This window comes from Xyrauchen texanus, chromosome 19 (genome assembly GCF_025860055.1).
Source record: "Xyrauchen texanus isolate HMW12.3.18 chromosome 19, RBS_HiC_50CHRs, whole genome shotgun sequence".
In the NCBI taxonomy this organism is placed as follows: Eukaryota; Metazoa; Chordata; class Actinopteri; order Cypriniformes; family Catostomidae; genus Xyrauchen; species Xyrauchen texanus.
Genome location: NC_068294.1, coordinates 21408993 through 21429211, shown reverse-complemented (window position 1 = coordinate 21429211; position 20219 = coordinate 21408993). Strand labels below are relative to the sequence as shown.

The 20219-nt window shown below is 39.7% G+C and overlaps 1 protein-coding gene across 1 annotated transcript in view; it reads left to right on the top strand.

Annotated features, from left to right (window-relative positions):
- The window catches only part of LOC127660003 (dystrophin-related protein 2-like), a 113999-nt gene that overhangs the window by 47723 nt on the left and 46057 nt on the right, over window positions 1-20219 (top strand). Inside the window, exons 3-5 of the mRNA XM_052150037.1 lie at window positions 8790-8946; window positions 15665-15785; window positions 16505-16773. Coding sequence (XP_052005997.1) covers window positions 8790-8946; window positions 15665-15785; window positions 16505-16773 — 547 coding nt within the window. The remainder of the gene's footprint in view (window positions 1-8789; window positions 8947-15664; window positions 15786-16504; window positions 16774-20219) is intronic.

The window sequence follows — 20219 nt, the reverse complement described above, 5'->3', positions numbered from 1 at the left end:
TCTCTTATGCTCCTCTGGCTTCCTGCCTCTCTTGCCCTCTGAGCCTTGTGCTCTCTCACTCTCTCGCTGAATGATGCCAAACTAGAAGGCCCCAAGGACTCCCAAGCGTGTGCCAGGCTACGGCCTTGTCTCTGACTCTCACTGGTTCTCTCTCATCAAGACAACATCATCAAAGATCAACTGGAGCCTCAACAAATTGCATCAGGACAGTTTAATTCAAATGGGACATGCAAGTATCAAACTTAGTCTCATTATTTGATACATTAAGTATCCTCACCCCTTTCTAAAAAGCGTGTCAGAACTAATATGATGGTTTGCTCAGGCTGTTGATCTGCTGAACTTCAAACAATGCTATAACTTCTTGCCTTCCTGTATTCTGCTTCAGCCCTCTTTCCCTGGGTAAACTGTATGAATGTATGTATATGTATGTTAGAGTAGTTTAAATGTTTAGTCTAGTTAATAAAGTCTTGTTCATGTCACATGTAAAGTTGTCTGTGTCTCAAGCTCATATCTAAAGTCACTAATCATAGATTTTGACTACTTGCTCTTAATACTTAGTAAGAAAGACATTTCCCTTGCCCCGGAAATGTACATTTCTATTAATTAATTAATTAATAACCAAAATTGAGTGTTCACGGGATGAACCGAGTATTTGGTTGTAATGTTAATGTAGCTACATCAAGTTAACCCGATTAACTGATCCAAATATTCATAATTGATTATAACAAGTTATGATTGATTATTAATATTTCATAGAGCTGATTCGCTACCTAATGGTGGAAGAATATAGAGCTGATTCGCTACATAATGGTGGAGAATGATGCGGGCATGATTAAACAAAGGTTATGAGCTTTAACCACTGTCAACTTAAAAGTGTGCATTGAATAATTCCGGTCAGAATAGGACATGACATGCGAAACGGCATTTGCTTCACTAGTTGCTGGCTTGTTTGGATGCGGATAAAGTGATGGCTTGAATTGACATCTATACTGTAATTGAAAGAGTCTTAACACATTTAAGCATATTTTCAAAAGGTATCAGTGTACGAGTAATATGATTTTAGCGAAGAAACCCTAATTTCAGTATTAAAGTGTAAGTCTGTTTTGATGAAGGAATCTCAGCTCAGCGGCATGTAAACTGTACCAGAATTGATTGCTTAACCTGTTTCTGAGGAAGAAATCTCAGTACAGTGTTATATAAATGTAGATTTGGGTGATGCTCCCCTTTTCACAGTATAAAGGCCTTACAAATTATAGTTAGATTTATGTCCTTCATCTAAACCTTATGTGTGCATCTAAAAGGCTTAGCTTCCTGGTGATCAAAACTGTGTTTCACTCACTGAAACTCTGAAGTGCATTGGTTCCCATGACAACGACTTGTCGACTTTTGTAAACAAACCAGCCTAGGTGGCTAAGCTAACCCAACTTAGCAGCCCTTAGCTTAGGCTAAGCTAACTAATAGCTTCAACAGTTAGCTGCTAGCATAATTTACATGAAGCCTTTATCTACAGCTTGTGTGCATGCAGAGTGAAGTGATCTAAACCATTTTCCTTTAACCCCATTTCTGGTTTCTGAATTTTCACTTTCTCTTTCCTTAACTTGAATTCTTCTCATCTAACTTCACCTGCACCTTTCAGGTGCATCCCTTACTGAACGCTGTTCAGCTAAATTTGCAGTTACTTTGTTAATTAAATCTAAAAACTTAATTACATGTAAACTGTTTAGATAGAGAATAATTTTTATAGTTATTGGGAACTTTCAAGGGCACGTTGACTAAACTTTATAGAGGGACAAACACATTGTGTGGTCTTGAACACGCAACAGCTGTGCCCAACTATAGAATGATGTCCAAACAAATCTAATTGTTAATCATAAGTGCTATTGATTATTCCCAATACAAGGTTATTCTGCTATTTTAATCACTTCTTCAAGTCTTTTTATTATTTTTACTAATAATAGAAGTCAGCTATTCATTTTCCCATTTAACCCTCTTGGTCTAGTGTGGTTTTATTTCCCCATAAATCTGCAAAAGTAACTAGACATACTTTTCTTCTCGATTTTGTGTTTATTTGCAACAAGTTGCTTAAATTTTATGAGCCAGCTACACTAGTAATCTAGACGATTTCTATGGCATAATTTTGAGCACCACTAATAGACACAATCTAATTGGAAAGCTCTTTTCTTCCTCTTTCTTTCTCCTCTTCATGTGTTCAAAGATCAAGCCTGTTGTATGCTATCAGTAAGTGCTGATAAATAATTTGACCCAAAGAAACATCTTAAGTCATTTATTAAATCTAGGCTTACGCTCTTTTAGCAAAGCCACTCAGATCCACACAAATCTGAGCACCCTGCTATTTGCAGCTAAGATAGTAATAATCAGGAACACATTTCAATTGTTAACCACACCTAGCAAAACCTAGCTGTACATTATACACCTTGCTGTCTCACTTTGCCTTTAGCTCCAAATTCTGTTTGATCTTGCATTAGTCTCTTGCCCTTACTCTCACCAGAAGTGTGCCAAAATGTTGCAGATGCTCAGCCTAACTGCCCAGATGGCAGGCCAAAAGGACTGGCTAGGTGTTTTGAGGAACACCCTTTTATCCATGGCTGCTGATGACCTTCAGCAACAGAACAAAAAGCAACTGGAAAACGAGGGAAAAGAACTAATGACAGACGACTCAAACCAGAGGTATGAGCACAAATATCTGACTGAGGTTATCGTCCTGGCCCACAACCTCACAGGTTTGAAACAGGAGGTAAACAACCTCCAACGCCAGATCACTGAGTCCCAAACGGAGCTGACACATGCTAAAAGCCGCATAGACCAGCTAGAGATGGGGGCTCAGGACAGACACAAGGACCCTGGCAGAAGGGAGTCACAGGAGGTAATCCACAGACTTCAAACGGCTCTGACAGCTGCTAAACAACAAGAGCAGTTGGAAAAGACAGCCAGAGAGCACCTGGAAAAGGTACTTTTTCACAAAGATTCACTGTTAAAAACAGCAAATTCTGAACTCTTGGACAAAGATGCCAGAATCATGGCCTGTGAAGGTCAACTGAATGTGTCCAGAGCTGAAGTTAAAGTGCTGACTCAGCAGCTGGACAACACCAAAGATGAACTTGACATGGTCCAACGAGAACTGAGACACTCTTACCTGCTGCAAAAGGAACCACAGCAGGAGAGACATCTCACTCCCCACTTGCAATCAGCAGAGAAACCTCCCCAGCCAAGCACAGATTTACAAAGGGGAGACAAACCCCACTGCTTAACACGTCATCGGACAGTTTCCTTAAAGCTTCTGCAGCCGCGGAAGGAAAAGGATTGATTCAGACGAATCTTGAAGCGACACGTGTAGCGACACTCAAAGACCTCAACCGAATGGCCAGACATATCCCTGCATTTACACCAGAGCTTGCAGGAGACCACGACGTCCACGCTTACCTGCGAGACATTGACTTTCACCTGCAGTCTTTGATGAGTGTGAACCATCAAGATAGACTCCATCTGATCTGGATCACGTCCAGCCCAGAGTTGCGACGCTTTCTGGCTCGACAGCCAGAAAACATCCAGTCTAACTACCAGCAGCTGAAACAAGCCATCATAAGGGAATTCTCAGAGTCTAACAATGGACTGATCGCTGCCCTAGACACCAAACAGGGTCGGCATGAATCTCCCTATGTTTACTACCACAGACTCAGACGAGCTTACTCGGAGCTCGCAACAAACCTGGGATGGAGGAGGACACCAGCTTCAAGAGCCTTTTCCTCCGAAACCTCCATCCTATGGTAAGTCACCATTTAGGCATTATGGCCTGCCCCCACACAATGCCTATCCAACAACTGCGTGACCTGACACGGAAGGCCTTTAACAAACACAAGGCCTCACCCAGCAAACACCACAGGACGTCCCACAGCAGTCTACAACAACATCCTCCTGTACACCTTTCAAACAGGTGCCAAACAGAGGCTGCACAAAGACAGCTAGAAACGCCTGTTTCTGAGTTACAAGAGCTGCTAGCACTAGCAAAAGAGCTCCTGGAACAGAACTCCCCTGAGGAGTACTGGGAAGAACAAACCTCTGACTCTTGCCCAACACCACTCAGGCAAGCTCAAGTCAGCACTGCTGCCAGAGCAGAGTAACACTGCAGACTTCAGACACCTGGTGACTGGGTGCCGAACCAAGGGCGATCGGCCACCTGCTGCCCTTTTGCTACCAGTACTAGGTCAGTCTGAAACTCTCTCCACACTACACAATGCCCATAACCACTCCCTGCAGCCACAAACAAGCACCTGCCTCAAACGAACTGACTTCATAATGACAGGTGACACACTGTCAAGGCACCTGCTGCCTCCGCACCTGCTGCCTCTGCACCTGCTGCAGAGACCTGGATGTGGCTACTGTCTACATCACCCACCGTGGAACAACCACCTGCTACAAAACCCTCATGATTCACCTGCCATCCGCCATTGTGATGATTGTCGATCCGATGATGTCTCCAACAGGGACACCACCTGGCGAAAAAGGGGGACTGTAAGGTATGGCGGAGGATCAGTGGCCTTAACAGATTCACGAACAAACAAGAACTTACTGTTAAAAACTCCCCTAATTACTGAAATAGCGCCAACCAGTCTCCACAAGCACAATAAATGTATTGACAAAGAGACAATGAACTATTGACAGAGAACCGCATGTGACATCCGCATGCTCACCACGTGCTTATCGTGTGGAAAGGAATGGGGGACTTTTGAACGTAAAAATGTGTGTCTTTCTTATAAAGCCTAAAAGGGCTTAGTTTTAGTGAAATATGTTGTAATCCCTGTGTGCTATGTATTTTGGTGTAGATCAAAATTAGTAGAATTGTTTAGTAGTGTAGGAGAACTCATTATATTTAATAAGAGGCTTTATATTTAATAAGCCTGAGTGTAAGAATGTTAAACCCACTTTTAAAGGTACCAAATATACCTTTCTTGGTATCAAATTAAACCTTACGATTTGTCCGAGCTGAATTCGAATATAAGATCTCTGTAGAATGATATTACGCGATGTTTTACTATCTTTTGAGTCATTCAGCCCAAAATCTCTTACTGTCATAAACATGCAAATGAGCTTTGACAAAGGAACTCTCTCATGCCCAGAGTAAGGGAGAATTTTACGACCTCCAAAGGAATATTCAGAGAAGTGCTGACCCTCACTTCATTCTCTTACTGAGAAAGAGAAATGAACCCTGTTAATCCTATATATATATTCTATATATCCATGTGATAAATATTGACATGTATCTAATGTGCCATCTCACATTTTCCCTTAAATGTGCTTGATCTATGTTGTCTTGCAAACTAATGGGTTAATGTTTCAGACTTTGCATACTATGGTTAACCAAAATCATATGTGTGGCATATTTGGTCTCTATAACTTGGTATTTTGAAGATTGAAATGACTGTGTACATGATATGTCGATAACAACAACATATTAGTATTACAAGTATATTTCCTATTTTCTTTCTTGCACATGCAATGGGCAATTTTACAACAAAGAGCAATAAACCAAATTCCCGCCTAGAACTCAAACCCTTCTTATTGGTCGAGCCAATGAGAGGTGGGACCTGTTTCCTGAGGGTATAAAATTGCTGCGCCCACTTCCTCGCTCCCTCTTAGCCCCCTCTTAGCCCTTCTCGTCTCTTCGCTCTCTTATGCTCCTCTGGCTTCCTGCCTCTCTTGCCCTCTGAGCCTTGTGCTCTCTCACTCTCTCGCTGAATGATGCCAAACTAGAAGGCCCCAAGGACTCCCAAGCATGTGCCAGGCTACGGCCTTGTCTCTGACTCTCACTGGTTCTCTCTCATCAAGACAACATCATCAAAGATCAACTGGAGCCTCAACAAATTGCATCAGGACAGTTTAATTCAAATGGGACATGCAAGTATCAAACTTAGTCTCATTATTTGATACATTAAGTATCCTCACCCCTTTCTAAAAAGGGCGTGTCAGAACTAATATGATGGTTTGCTCAGGCTGTTGATCTGCTGAACTTCAAACAATGCTATAACTTCTTGCCTTCCTGTATTCTGCTTCAGCCCTCTTTCCCTGGGTAAACTGTATGAATGTATGTATATGTATGTTAGAGTAGTTTAAATGTTTAGTCTAGTTAATAAAGTCTTGTTCATGTCACATGTAAAGTTGTCTGTGTCTCAAGCTCATATCTAAAGTCACTAATCATAGATTTTGACTACTTGCTCTTAATACTTAGTAAGAAAGACATTTCCCTTGCCCCAGAAATGTACATTTCTATTAATTAATTAATTAATAACCAAAATTGAGTGTTCACGGGATGAACCGAGTATTTGGTTGTAATGTTAATGTAGCTACATCAAGTTAACCCGATTAACTGATCCAAATATTCATAATTGATTATAACAAGTTATGATTGATTATTAATATTTCATAGAGCTGATTCGCTACCTAATGGTGGAAGAATATAGAGCTGATTCGCTACACTGATGCGAGGGAAAAGACTGGAGACTTTGAAAATGAAAACAGGCTTCCATTATGAATTGAACAGTTCTACATCCTGTAAAAAGTTGGATAACACATCCAGTTTTATGATCCAAACTTTTAAAGTTAACTCTATCTCCCCTTTGAATACTGAGGTTTGTTACCACTGTTAGTATGTTGAAACGGATCACACATTAATGTGTTGGCCAAGTGCTCGGGTCTGCATTTGCGTACTTGTGAAGTATGTTTCTGGCCTTTTCGGAATGCATTGGTTTTTGTTCCAAATGCAATGTGGGGATTGAATACTCATGCATGCATTGTATTCCAATTATTCTAAACAATTTCACCTTTCTCTCATTCTCTCATTATTCACTTACCCTCATGCCTTCCCAGATGTGTTTGACTGTCTTTCTTCAGCAGAACACAGAAGATTTTTAGAAGAAGCTAGAGCTCTGTCAGGTCCTTATAATGGAAGAACATGGGTGCCAGCACTTTGACTGTCCAAAAGTCACATTTAGGCAGCAATAAAGTAATCCATGCAACTCCAGTCAATAAATGAATGTCTTCTGAAGAAAAACGATTTATTTATCGTTTTAATGATCTATGTATTTATTACACAAATGTATCAATATGCTTAATTGATCGACTGGAGTCACATGGATTACTTTTATGCTGTTAAAATATGACTTTTGGACAGTCAAAGTGCTGGCACCTGTGTAATTCCATTATAAGGACTTGACAGAGCTCTATCTTCTTCTAAAAATCATCAATTGTGTTCTCCTGATGAAAGACAGTCATACACATCTGTTGTCATCAAGGACATCATTTTTGATTGAACTATTCTTTTAATATAATAAATTTGGTATATCAGAACTTTAAAATATCAATATTTTACTAAAGGATTTGTAATTTAGTAAAATAAGAGAATTGATTAAGTGTCTGAGTATTGTTGCAATTCACTGTATAATTCTCGATTTTCCTTTATCTCTGTTTCTCAGCTGTTATTTTCCCCTCTTATCCTCTCGGTTTTGACAATGCTCTAGAGTTTCTAGCTGGAAATAATATAGTTGTGAGTGTCTGCTGCATGCTGGGACACTGAAGGTAATTGAAACAAAAGGCGCTTCTCTCCTAATCCTCCCTCTCTGTGCAGCCTCAGATGTGATGCGGACAAAACCCGCCTGACACCAAAACAATTCCAGCCCATGTGGGCAGGTGGCTAAATGACTAGCTTTATATTTTATTTATAGCCTTGTGAAAATGTGATTCCTCCAAACAAATAAGATTTCTTCCCATGAGTTACTCTATAAAGTAAATGCAGGGCAATGAGTTGAGACATGCTTTCCTGTTTCATTATATGCGGGGACATCATGTAATGTATTTTTTGTATTATGGCCTTCACTATTCATAAGTCCTCTCTTGACATGCCTGGGTTAAAACTGGTGGCAAGTTGGAGCCGTCAAGGAGGTCTATAATAGCTGGTGAGAGCTTTCCGTTAGCATTCCTATTCATCTCAATGGCAGTTGCTCCTGGAAGTACGCGACCTGCATCCTGATATCTATGCTGATGAGCACTCAGTACTGGGCACACATTTTTGAGCTGTAAATGCCATGTGACAAACCACTCTGGGGGCTCAAATAACATCCTGACAATGCTGATTGGCTGATGGTATCAAAAGAACACCCAGTCCCAAGCTCTTTTACTACCCACTAGCCTGCCATTGCATGAGGAAGGCATCAGACAAGGAAAAATATGAGCTGTGAAAATTTTACTCTTTTAAGAGACCTCCTAACAATCTGGCATTGGTAAAACATCTATAATACTATATTGAAATGTTTGCTATTTTTGTGTCCCTGCTAAAAAAAAGAGGTAAAATCATACTAAGATGGTTGGCTGGTCTTAGCTGATTTGAGCGGTAATTCAGCCCAGCCAAGCTGGTGCTCAGCTGGTTTTATTGAGAAGCCAGCTCAAAAAGTGCCCAAAACCCCTCTAATACTGGCCAATTTACCATCCTGCATGGCCAGCTAAGACCAGCTTTGGCTGGTTTTAAGCTCACCTAATGTGGGAGACAGAGGTTTGAATCCAGCCTCTGTCATGTCCTATTGCTCTTTCCACCCACTTCTTGTTCTTTCTTGTCATTCTGTTTGTTTTCACTATCAAAAAGGAATTTTGGTGGCAGGGTAACTGTACGAGTGTGTCCTGAATCTCATATGAAGGGTCTTTAGAACTGTGATCTCAGGGGTGTGCTGTCTTTAACTGTGTGTTCGTGCCCTGTGGTGGGCTGTTGTTTGCTGTGCTGGCAGGGTACGGCTGGAGGTCTTTTCAGACAACAGCGGGAAGCTCCAGCTGTCCCTGCAGGAGATCATTGAATGGCTGACAGCTAAAGACGAGGAGTTGTCCGATCAGCTGCCTATCGGTGGTGATGTCGGAGCAGTGCAGAACCAGCGGGAGTTCAACCAGGTTTGCTTAACACACACATTCATGCAAAAACTCACTTGCTGTCTCTCCTCACACTTTCTTTTAAAACTTAAAGTGATAGTTCACCAAAAAAGTATAATTGTCTGATCATTTAGTAATCATAATGCCATCTCAAACCATATGGCTTTCTTTCTTCTGTGGAACACAAACCAACCTTTTCTGAAGAATATGTAACTTTTTTTATCCATAAAAAGGTCAATGGAGTCCAACATTTTCAAGCTCCAAAAAGGACATAAAAGTAGTATTTTAGCTAGTATTTTCCCGAGAACATGTGAACGTGCATGGATCAAGTGTGAGTACGTGTGAACAAGCTTCGCTCATGAATGTCCATAGAATGTGCTGCCTTTATGTCCTTTTTGAAGCTGGAAATGTTGGGCACCAATAACTTGTATTATATAGATATAAACACATCCATCACCATCAAAAAATCTTTGTGTTCTGCAGAAGAAAGAAAGTCAATAGAGTTTGAAATGGCATGATGGTGAATAAATGATGAGAGAATTATTTTTGGGTGAACTGTTCCTTTACGACTGACACATGGCAGCAGGAGTTCAGAAAGAATGACATTAAAGGTTTGAGCCAAGCCACCTGTAGATTGTAGACTTTAATGGAACATGTTAATTAGAAATCTAAACCTCCTCTGTTCAAAGCCCACAAAGTGGCCTGCTAGATAAAAAATAGAACAAAGAGAATAGTGGCACCAGAAGACACACACACACACACACACACACACACTCACTCAATCCTATCAGTCGCATACTGTCCTCCTTTCCTTCAATTCACCTTTAAAATCTAAGATGTTTGCATTGACAATGTGCCACAGAGCCCTAAAGCTTCTGACAAAGCAGAGAACATATGCTACTCTGCAGACAATTAGTGTTTTAAGAAATTTAAATTATTGAACATAAATGGATTTCTCCCTGGTTTTTGTCTGTCTTTGTGCTCATTTGAATGTGTCTTTATATATTCGAGTTTGTTGAAAGAATTTTATAGTTTGTTTATGTGTTTAAGCATAAAAACTGTGCATATATGGAAGCTCGCCATAACACTGCTCTAGATTGAACTTAGTTTGGGAAATTAAGACATCACAAGACTAAAACATAATCATTTCTTGGAGCTTTTTCTACAAATGTATTATTGATACATATAAGATCTTAAGTCTTTATTTTAGTTCACTCAGCCCAAGGCAGACCTCTTCAGTATGAAGTTTTGCTACTATTAAAGTTTTGAAGTGGAATGAAAGCGTTGCAAGCTTCAGTTAAAAAAAAGCTAGTCGACACTGCTTCGATCAGGTTTCTAATACAGCTGAGAAATATCTTTCACTCATCTGTTGTAATCTGGCTCTCTCTATTTTCTTCTCTTTTTGAAAATAAAATAAATATAATAGTGTACTTTTTGTTTGCTGTTGGAGCAGGTGGGTACGCATAAAGTATATTTCCTAAGGTCCGCATGAACCTCTATGGAAGTTTACCTCACTATAGTCTACAGGTACTTCCGTGTTACAAAAGAAACAAGTGAATATGTTTATTAGTGAAATACTGTGAAACAAATATAAATCAGCACTTACAAACAGCTTGAAATGAGCTTACAGTACATTCATGGAGAACCGTTTTAAAATGTCCAGTATCATTTAAACGTATGCATTGCTGTGACCGGTCGTTCTGAATCCTTATATATAGGGTACTTTAAAAGAAAGAAAAACTCATTAATATTTGTAAACTTGCTACAGTTTTACCGGCAAACCTCTGTACTTAACACTTAGCAATCTGAATGGTAAACACTATATCCCCAAGGAATGTTCGACTCATTAAAGCATGACAACAAATATAAGCAGCCAAAACATTAACATAAAACAGTTAGCAAGTAAACAACTTCACCAAGCAAACAGATAACTTCTGTTGTGTAAACAACTATCCTCGAATGCTGTTGGTCAAAAACTTACTCTGCCCCAACTTCCACCCATAGACTGTAACCCTAGCGCTTCTGTCATGAAAGTACAGGTGCTGTGGAGCCACAGCTGGACAAGAATAAAGCTGCAGGCAGAGATCCAAACCACCAGCAAAGATATAGGGAGCCCCTAACCCTAACCACGTGTAGAATGTGACGCTACCTTTTGGAGCTGGCGCAACCCCCTTTTGGTGTAACTCCACCATCTTTTGGAGCTCTCCGGCCTGCACCTATACCTAGTTATATACTTACATTTTAAGGGCATGCTAAATGTTACTGGGGTGATTTGAAATATGACTGTGCTGCCATATTGGGGGCTGAACATCTGTATGCATGCAACCTGCATGGAAAATAGCATGGGGCAATTCCTGTGGTTAATATATAGTATGAGATATAATAAACAGTAATCTCTAAATGCTTTAAGAGGATTAAACTGCTGGATCATTCAAATAAATTATTTTAGGAGGAGTGGGCAACATTACCCTTAGATTTAAAATGGCAGGATGAATGAAGTTGTCGCCTTAGTAACTATTAGGGATTAGTGGAATGACTGGAGGTTGATGCTGGGAGTAGGGAATTTTCCCCATGATGGATACATGAGTAGCTTATGCCTGGTTTGAGCTGCATATCACTGCATTAGAAACAGCCAAATTGGTTTTTATTGCTGTCTAGAAGTAAAAAAGTATCGTCTATGTTACGTATGTTACCTCCGTTCCCTGATGGAGGGAACGAGACGTTGTGTCGAAGAAGCGACACTAGGGGTCTCTCTTGAGCGCCGAATGAGTGTCCATGGGCTGCCTCTGCGACTTTCGTGAAGACGCGAGGGGACAGAGACATGCCGAAGGGGAGGACTGATACGCCTGGCCGTCGAACGCGAACCGTAGGAAGGGTCGGTGTCGAGGCAGAATTGAGATGTGAAAGTACGCGTCCTTCAGGTCTACCGCTGCAAACCATGGCCTGGAGCAGACGTGGTTGTGACATGGCTTGGAGCGGACTCTGGCATGGCCGTGACATGGCCTGTAGCGGACTCTGGCGTGGCTGTGACATGGCCTGGAGCGGACTCTGGCATAGACAGAGACTCTGGAATGACCTCTGTGGTCGGGGGCAAGGACTGAAACTCGGAAATGACATTCGTGGTCGTGAACATGGGCAGAGACTTGGAAATGACCTCCGCGGTCGTGAACATAGGCAGAGACTTGGAAATGACCTCCGCGGTCGTGAACATAGGCAGAGACTTGGAAACGACCTCTGTGGTCGTGAACATCAACAGAGTCTCGGGAGCGACCTCTGTGGTCGTGGGCGAGGACTGAGACTCGGGAACGACTTCTGTGGTCATGAACACAGGCTGAGACTCAGTCGAAACTGACAAGACAGTAAATCAATGAAAACAAGACACATAAACATGGAGGGAAACATGAAATCACATGACAAGGGAAACAGGAACTAGAATGCCAAAATAAAAGACATGAAATCAAAACATGAACAAAAACAGATCTAACAATGACACATTTAAACAGGTTTTATATTTGAAAATCAACAAACAACAAATAAAATTAGTAAGAAAAGAATATCAAATGAAGTATATTAATAATAATAATGATTATTATTGGTGTGGTTTTATTATTATTATTATTAACTTAAATTATCAAAATATGTTGGTTGGGTGACTAAACTACACGTTATTACATAGCTCTCTGACATTCTTGATTCTGGTCACTTATCCTGAAACTCTGGCTTCTTTCATGTTTAACGCTCTCTCTCCTTTCATACAAACACAACTGGTGCCATCGTGCGTCTCTGTTATAGTTATCGATTGTATTAAAAATGAAATCGGACGACTTCAGTATTTGTGTTGGACGATTGTTTTGTAGACTAGAATGGATTATAAAATAATTAAAGAACAGGTACAATTTTTAAACATTCATCTCAAAATCACTATTTCATGTCCCCGTAATTATTTGAAAAGCCTTGTATTAATGGTATGAATGTACATCACTTTAATGATGCATGTGTTTGTTATTTGTTACTAACTACGTTTCCATCCAAGGATTTTTTGCGGAAAAAGTTTTAGTGCATCAAAACATAGCTGATGGAAACGCTAATTATCGCAAAAATTTCACAAATGTTGATTTAATATTTTTCCATTTAATTCTACTGGATAAACTCTGTCGATACTTCAGATGTCACGAAAAACTGGTTTGGAAACACCTTTCTTGAGAAAATTGTCATTTAACGCAAAAATATAGTGTCACATAACAGAATTTGCCACAATCGTTGGCCTGTGATAATCATGATGACAGTATACGTACATCCTTGAAAGCCACTTTATTGTATGTGATTATGGATTGGTTTTAATGGCATATAGATCCGATACTGCAAACATGACACTTCCAGGAGTGTCAAGACTAATATCTCATATCATGAACATCGACAAGTGCACAAGAGAATAAATGAATGGCCACTGTAGGTGATTCGTTTAATCGCGGTAGCCATCCGTTTATTAATTAAAGTTGATTTCCACACCATTCAAAATAATAAATGGCAGTCACGGAATTAGCCCATAATACAAAAACATATAATTTCTGAGCACAAAGATGTTTTAAATTAAAAATAAATACACAATACTAGGAGAAAAACATCAGTGTGCTTTTTTGGAACACTAACTTATAATTCAATTCCATAAAAATATTGTTTAGCTTACTTTTGAAAAAATGTCAGCAAAATTCCCTGTATTAAATTAAAGAAATTACCAAACAAAAAAAGCATTAAATTAAAAAATAAATTACCAAATGAAAAAAATATATATTTTTAGACCTTTATATATTCTTTTTCTTTACACAAACCCTGTTGGCTGAATGACATTCTCCAGAATATTCTACACTTTTTTCAAGACTATAAACTATCATATATATTTGTCCAATGAGTTAACTTTCAGAAAACAAGCTTTTGAACATTTAACTATTTAAACGTTCAATTTGTTTAAATCTAACACTCTTTACCTCGGATCGCATTTACTGAGCTTCAGATTTTTTTACGCATTTTCACTTCGATAACAAAATAGCGCGGATGAAAACTAGGCTATTGTCTTGATTTCTTGTTCGTTTGTCTTGGCTCAAAACTATGCACTTTCTAGGAATTTTTCTTTGCGGATGCTTGCATTTTTACAAGTGAGATAAGAAATTATTTCAACCCAATTAAAAATTATGTCCAACTATTTTCTTTTCCTCATACTTTTCCCCAACTCATGCACTGTGCTAAAAGTTAACTTGCCTTGCATGCACTATAAAGTGATGGATGGTTGAAGATGACTCGCCAGATTGGACCCATTGCCCCGTTCCTCTGGCAAGCTCTGCAGACGGAGTTACCATCTTCTACTAATTTTCCCTCAACATTCTTATAAAATCCAAAATATGACCACACTTCTGATTTGGTCTTCTTGGAAGGTTGGAAATTCTCCCAAGCATTGTCATTTCCTTCCGCCATGTTTTCACGCAAAAAAAACAACAATAACAATGTTGCATGCTGCTGTGCCCATGCGTCAGACTCATGCTGGGTGTGTGTGGACAGCATTTTCAGCGAGTTTAACAAATCACGATAATAGCGACGGTTTTAATCATAATTAAATGTGACATGATAACACTAACCGTCTGGGAATTGTATCGTGGTTTACCGTGAATCCGGTAACCGTTTCATCCCTAGTTAGTTCATAATACATTAAGAAATGAGAACAAATACAACTTTAATATAAAATGTAGAAATAAACATTCACTTTTATTAACAAATACTGTAAATGTGTTGTTCACCGCTCGTTCATGTTAGATATTGCATTGACTAATGTTAATGAAAACAACCTTATTGTAAAGTGTTACCAATTATCTTTAAATACCTACCCGAGTAAAGCTGGAAAATGGGTTCAGTCAGTGGTCATTTGGGTACTTAGCATCTCAGGGGTTGATGGCTTTTTTTGGTTTAGCAAGTTAATGTGGGAATGACATATCCATAGGCGGAAATCATGGGGGGTCGGGGGAGTCAGGACCCCCCCATCTGAGGGTTGTCCCCCCTAAAATATCATTAAAATATGTGTATTGTAAATAATATAATGATATATTCTTAAAATAATTGTTTAAGGAATAAAATAATACAAACGCAAACGGGGCAACAACAAAAAAAAACCTTGGTGTCCCCTTCAAAAATTGCTCTTGAGAATTGTTATGTTTATTGTCCCCCCACAACATTTTGATGAAATCTTCGCCCCTGGACATATCGAGAGAATACTGGTCTTGGCAAACTAGATCTGCTACACTGCTGCTGCAGAGCAAGTACGGAGACTTATGGAGTTAGCATGTGTTATGCTGCTGCTCAATTAGACATAAACACAATCGTCATGTAGCGTATTTAGACATGTGAAGGTGGAGGGTTTCAGAGAAAACTCTTGCAGAGTGCTGAAGTGAAACCGGCAAACTGAAAAAAAATAAGTGTTATGCAAAGAGAGAATAGCAAGTTGATTGGCTACCACGTCCAAAATCCTATTATCTTACTCCATGTTAGTCCGTTGGCTTGACATATCACAAGTAAGTGAGCTGATTGGCTAACAGACATGTTTAAAGAACCTATCAGAACCTTGCGCCATTCAAAGTTTCATGCCTGAACTTAGTTTTGTATGTCAGTGAGGGTGCTTGTAATAGTCTGTTTGTGTTTGATGTTTGATCATGTCGGCATGAGGGACTCTTTAACATCTGCTTTGCCTTTGCAGGCTTTCGTGGAGGATGTCAAATCCAGAGGGCCATACATCTACTCCGTGTTGGAGTCTGCTCAGACCTTCCTGGCACAACACCCTTTCCAGGAGCCCGAGGAGACGTTGCCTGATGGCAAAGGTCTGTTCCCTAATACATAAGCGTTTTAGATGCACTACATGACCAAAAGTATGTGGACACCCCCTTTCAATTAACAGGTTTGTTCATTTCAGCTACACCGATTACTAACAAGTGGATAAAATCAATCTCATTTTTCAATAGAATGGGTGTGCCAAAAAGATAATTGACTTTTTCAATATGGCACTGTCATAGGATGCCACCAATAAAATGGTTTACTGAGTCTGGTTTAGAAGAATTCGACTGACTTAAACAAAGCCCAAACCTGAATCCCATTAAACACCGTTGGGATAAATTGGAACTACGGCTACATTACCTCACTGATGCTTTTGTGTGTGAATGGGAGTTAATCACCACAGTCATGTTCCAACAGATACTGTAGTGTACAGCCTTCTAGTGTAACAGCAACTCCCTATAAATACCTAAGGTTGTGAAATTAAATGTTCAACATGCACGTAGGGGTGTGGTGTATGGGTGACCACACTCTTTGGCCATGTAGTTTACTTTGACACATTAAACCAGCACAGGTCCACATACATTACATTGTTTGATGAAAAAAAATAATTATCTGATAAACCATCAACCTAATTCAGCATCCACATGTCATCATGAGCGTATCTATGTCATATGGAAAAAAAAAAAATGTATGGATCAGAGCTGTTTTGACTCGGTTAGCTCACAGCTCTCCTCTCTTCTTCTCTCTTCACTTTCTTCTATCACAGAGGTTTCTCCTCGGAGGCGAATGATGAATGTTAGTCGCTCCGTGTGGAAGCAGGCCAATGTTGCCAGTGACCTGTGGGAGAAACTGACGGCACGCTGCGTGGACAGACACCGTCACATGGAGCGAACCCTGGAGAGGCTGCTGCAGATCCAGGCCGCCATGGAGCAGATGGCTGCGGCTCAAGAGCAGGCAGAAGGAGTGAGGGACGCCTGGGAGCCTGTGGGAGACCTGTTCATTGATTCTCTGCAAGACCATATAGACGCTACTAAGGTACTATGGGAAATGGGTCATTTTGATGACGAGTGAAAAGTTTGGCCACACATAATTTATGTTTCTTATTATCTTCTAAAAATTCTAAAGGTTTATGCGTAAATGCTTTTTTTTTTTTTTTTTTAACAAACTAAATGTTTTATTTGGGAAAAAAAGAAAGAAAGAAAGAGTCCACATTTTTTAATGGTAGTGTATGTGTTTAGGGATAATTCACCCAGAAATGAGAAGTCTGTCACCCTCGTGTTGTGACAAAACCCCTATGACTTTCTTTATTCCGTAAAACACAAAAGGAAATTGTGGGCAGAATTTTGGCCTCAATCACCATTCCCTTTCATTGCGTCTTTTTCCATACAAAGAAATTGGTCAGACACATTGATATTACGCAATGTTTTTATAGCATCACATGTTTACACTTTTCAGGGTAATCAACATACAAATGGCTTATTTATAGTTGACTCATATTAAAGAGGGATAGGTGAAAGTATTTTAAAATGAAAAAATTACACACTTCACCTTTAAGTTTGATCTATATTTGGTAAAAGCAACATCAAAGCTGCAGTGGTGCAGTGTTAAGACTTGTATCTGAATGGAATAGCACTGGTGGGAATTTTTAGGAAAAGAAAAACTGGATTTGACTTTTGTGCAGAATGGTTGTCTGCCGAGACTGCTACTATAAATAGACAAAGATATGCTGGACACTATGCTTGAGTTACTATTTACTGGAGCTAAGGTGTTAGGTTCTGTTTCAGGTTTGGTGTGCTTCTTTTGTATTTATGTCATAAATGTAATTTAATATACACTCACCTAAAGGATTATTAGGAACACCTGTTCAATTTCTCATTAATGCAATTATCTAATCAACCAATCACATGGCAGTTGCTTCAATGCATTTAGGGGTGTGGTCCTGGTCAAGACAATCTCCTGAACTCCAAACTGAATGTCAGAATGGGAAAGAAAGGTGATTTAAGCAATTTTGAGTGTGGCATGGTTGTTGGTGCCAGACGGGCCGGTCTGAGTATTTCACAATCTGCTCAGTTACTGGGATTTTCACGCACAACCATTTCTAGGGTTTACAAAGAATGGTGTGAAAAGGGAAAACATCCAGTATGTGGCAGTCCTGTGGGCTGAAAATGCCTTGTTGATGCTAGAGGTCAGAGGAGAATGGGCCGACTGATTCAAGCTGATAGAAGAGCAACTTTGCCTGAAATAACCACTCGTTACAACCAAGGTATGCAGCAAAGCATTTGTGAAGCCACAACACGCACAACCTTGAGGCGGATGGGCTACAACAGCAGAAGACCCCACCGGGTACCACTCATCTCCACTACAAATAGGAAAAAGAGGCTACAGTTTGCAAGAGCTCACCAAAATTGGACAGTTGAAGACTGGAAAAATGTTGCCTGGTCTGATGAGTCTCGATTTCTGTTGAGACATTCAGATGGTAGAGTCAGAATTTGGCGTAAACAGAATGAGAACATGGATCCATCATGCCTTGTTACCACTGTGCAGGCTGGTGGTGGTGTAATGGTGTGGGGGATGTTTTCTTGGCACACTTTAGGCCCCTTAGTGCCAATTGGGCATCGTTTAAATGCCACGGCCTACCTGAGCATTGTTTCTGACCATGTCCATCCCTTTATGGCCACCATGTACCCATCCTCTGATGGCTACTTCCAGCAGGATAATGCACCATGTCACAAAGCTCGAATCATTTCAAATTGGTTTCTTGAACATGACAATGAGTTCACTGTACTAAAATGGCCCCCACAATCACCAGATCTCAACCCAATAGAGCTTCGTGCCCTGGATGTGCATCCCACAAATCTCCATCAACTGCAAGATGCTATCCTATCAATATGGGCCAACATTTCTAAAGAATGCTTTCAGCACCTTGTTGAATCAATGCCAGAATTAAGGCAGTTCTGAAGGTGAAAGTGGGTCAAACACAGTATTAGTATGGTGTTCCTAATAATCCTTTAGGTGAGTGTATGTAAGGTGTCATTCAATGTATGTAATGTGTTCTCATGGACTTTATTTATTTTTTAGAGAATTCTGCATGAATAGTCTTGATACTTTTTGTGAATTCACAAAATTGATATGTTTGTAGACCTCACACCTCCACAATTTCTTATTCTAAGATTTCCAGCCAAATTCCAAAGGGGATGTCCACAGTGCATAGTATTTTAATGGTGTAGAAATCCTAGCCTTTTCTCTCAGTTCATTCTCATGCGGGGTTTAAGAAACTGATTTTTCAGCCTTTAAAATAATTGTACTGTGACGAATGTCTGATGTGACTTGCTCCTGAATGTGAATATATTTGAATAATCAGATGGATTGTTGGGTTTATTATCTTTCCATTTTCAATGTTAAAATGTGCCTTTTAAATTTCTCCCAGCCAAATTTGACCCCTTCTTTTGTGTGGACACAAATTTGCTTTGATGGACCTCCAATTGCTTTCCGAATGTCTACCATATTCACTTCATATGTTTTATGAATTTCTGATACAGTACAGTTTAGTCTGCTGTATGTTGCTATTAGTTTTACCCTTTTTTTAGACACACAGTAATTTACCTGTGATTGAACAGAGATACATAACAGAAACACATAAAAAGATATCTGAATATGTTATCATGCAATCAGCTGTGCTGATTTGAAGAGTTGAGCAAAAACCATATCTCCTTAACAAGTCCCCTTATAATCTACCATTGACATTGTTCAGCCCTAGACTCCCACAGAGCTACAGGAGGGCTTTTTATTGATGATAAGATCATGTTTCCTTGTTTCCATGGAGATAAGCAATGTTATTATAGATACAGAACTGTTTAGTAGGTATCTGTTTACTGTGGATCAGTGAACTCAGGCTGATATTCTATTCTGGCTTTGAGGTCCCACAAACACATACAAGCACATTTCTTTAGGTCTGTAAATACTTTTCCTGTTTTTCTATCTTTGTTATAATACAGTAATTCTAATTATAGAATAAGATTGTGCCTTTTTGTGAACGGCACAGTTCTGTTTAGAGTTTTAGCCAGACATGATATTTGTCAATCAGATTCAATCTAGATGTTTTGCCAAAAAAAAAGGTCTGCCCAAAACTCTACACTGATGCAGAGTGCTAAGCAGATTTGAACTGAGGCTGATGCAGAACTTAAGTGAACTGACATGTTCTAACTCTGAACTGACAGGAGGTGGAGCGTTCATGAATACTTCTCCTGCTGTCAGAACCGGCAAGCACATGGCATGTCATGCAGGCTTCCAGCTTTTCATTAGTTTTCCTGGCTGCATGTCAAGAGTGTGAACAGGCCATAAGATCAAAGCTCCTGCTGTCCCAGAATGCACTGGAGTTGACCTCTCACTTGTTCTTGAGTACCGCAGGCTATAGACCTGAAATAAATAAATAATAAATTATGCATTCATGGAAGAAATTATTTTGGATGCATCTGTTCAGC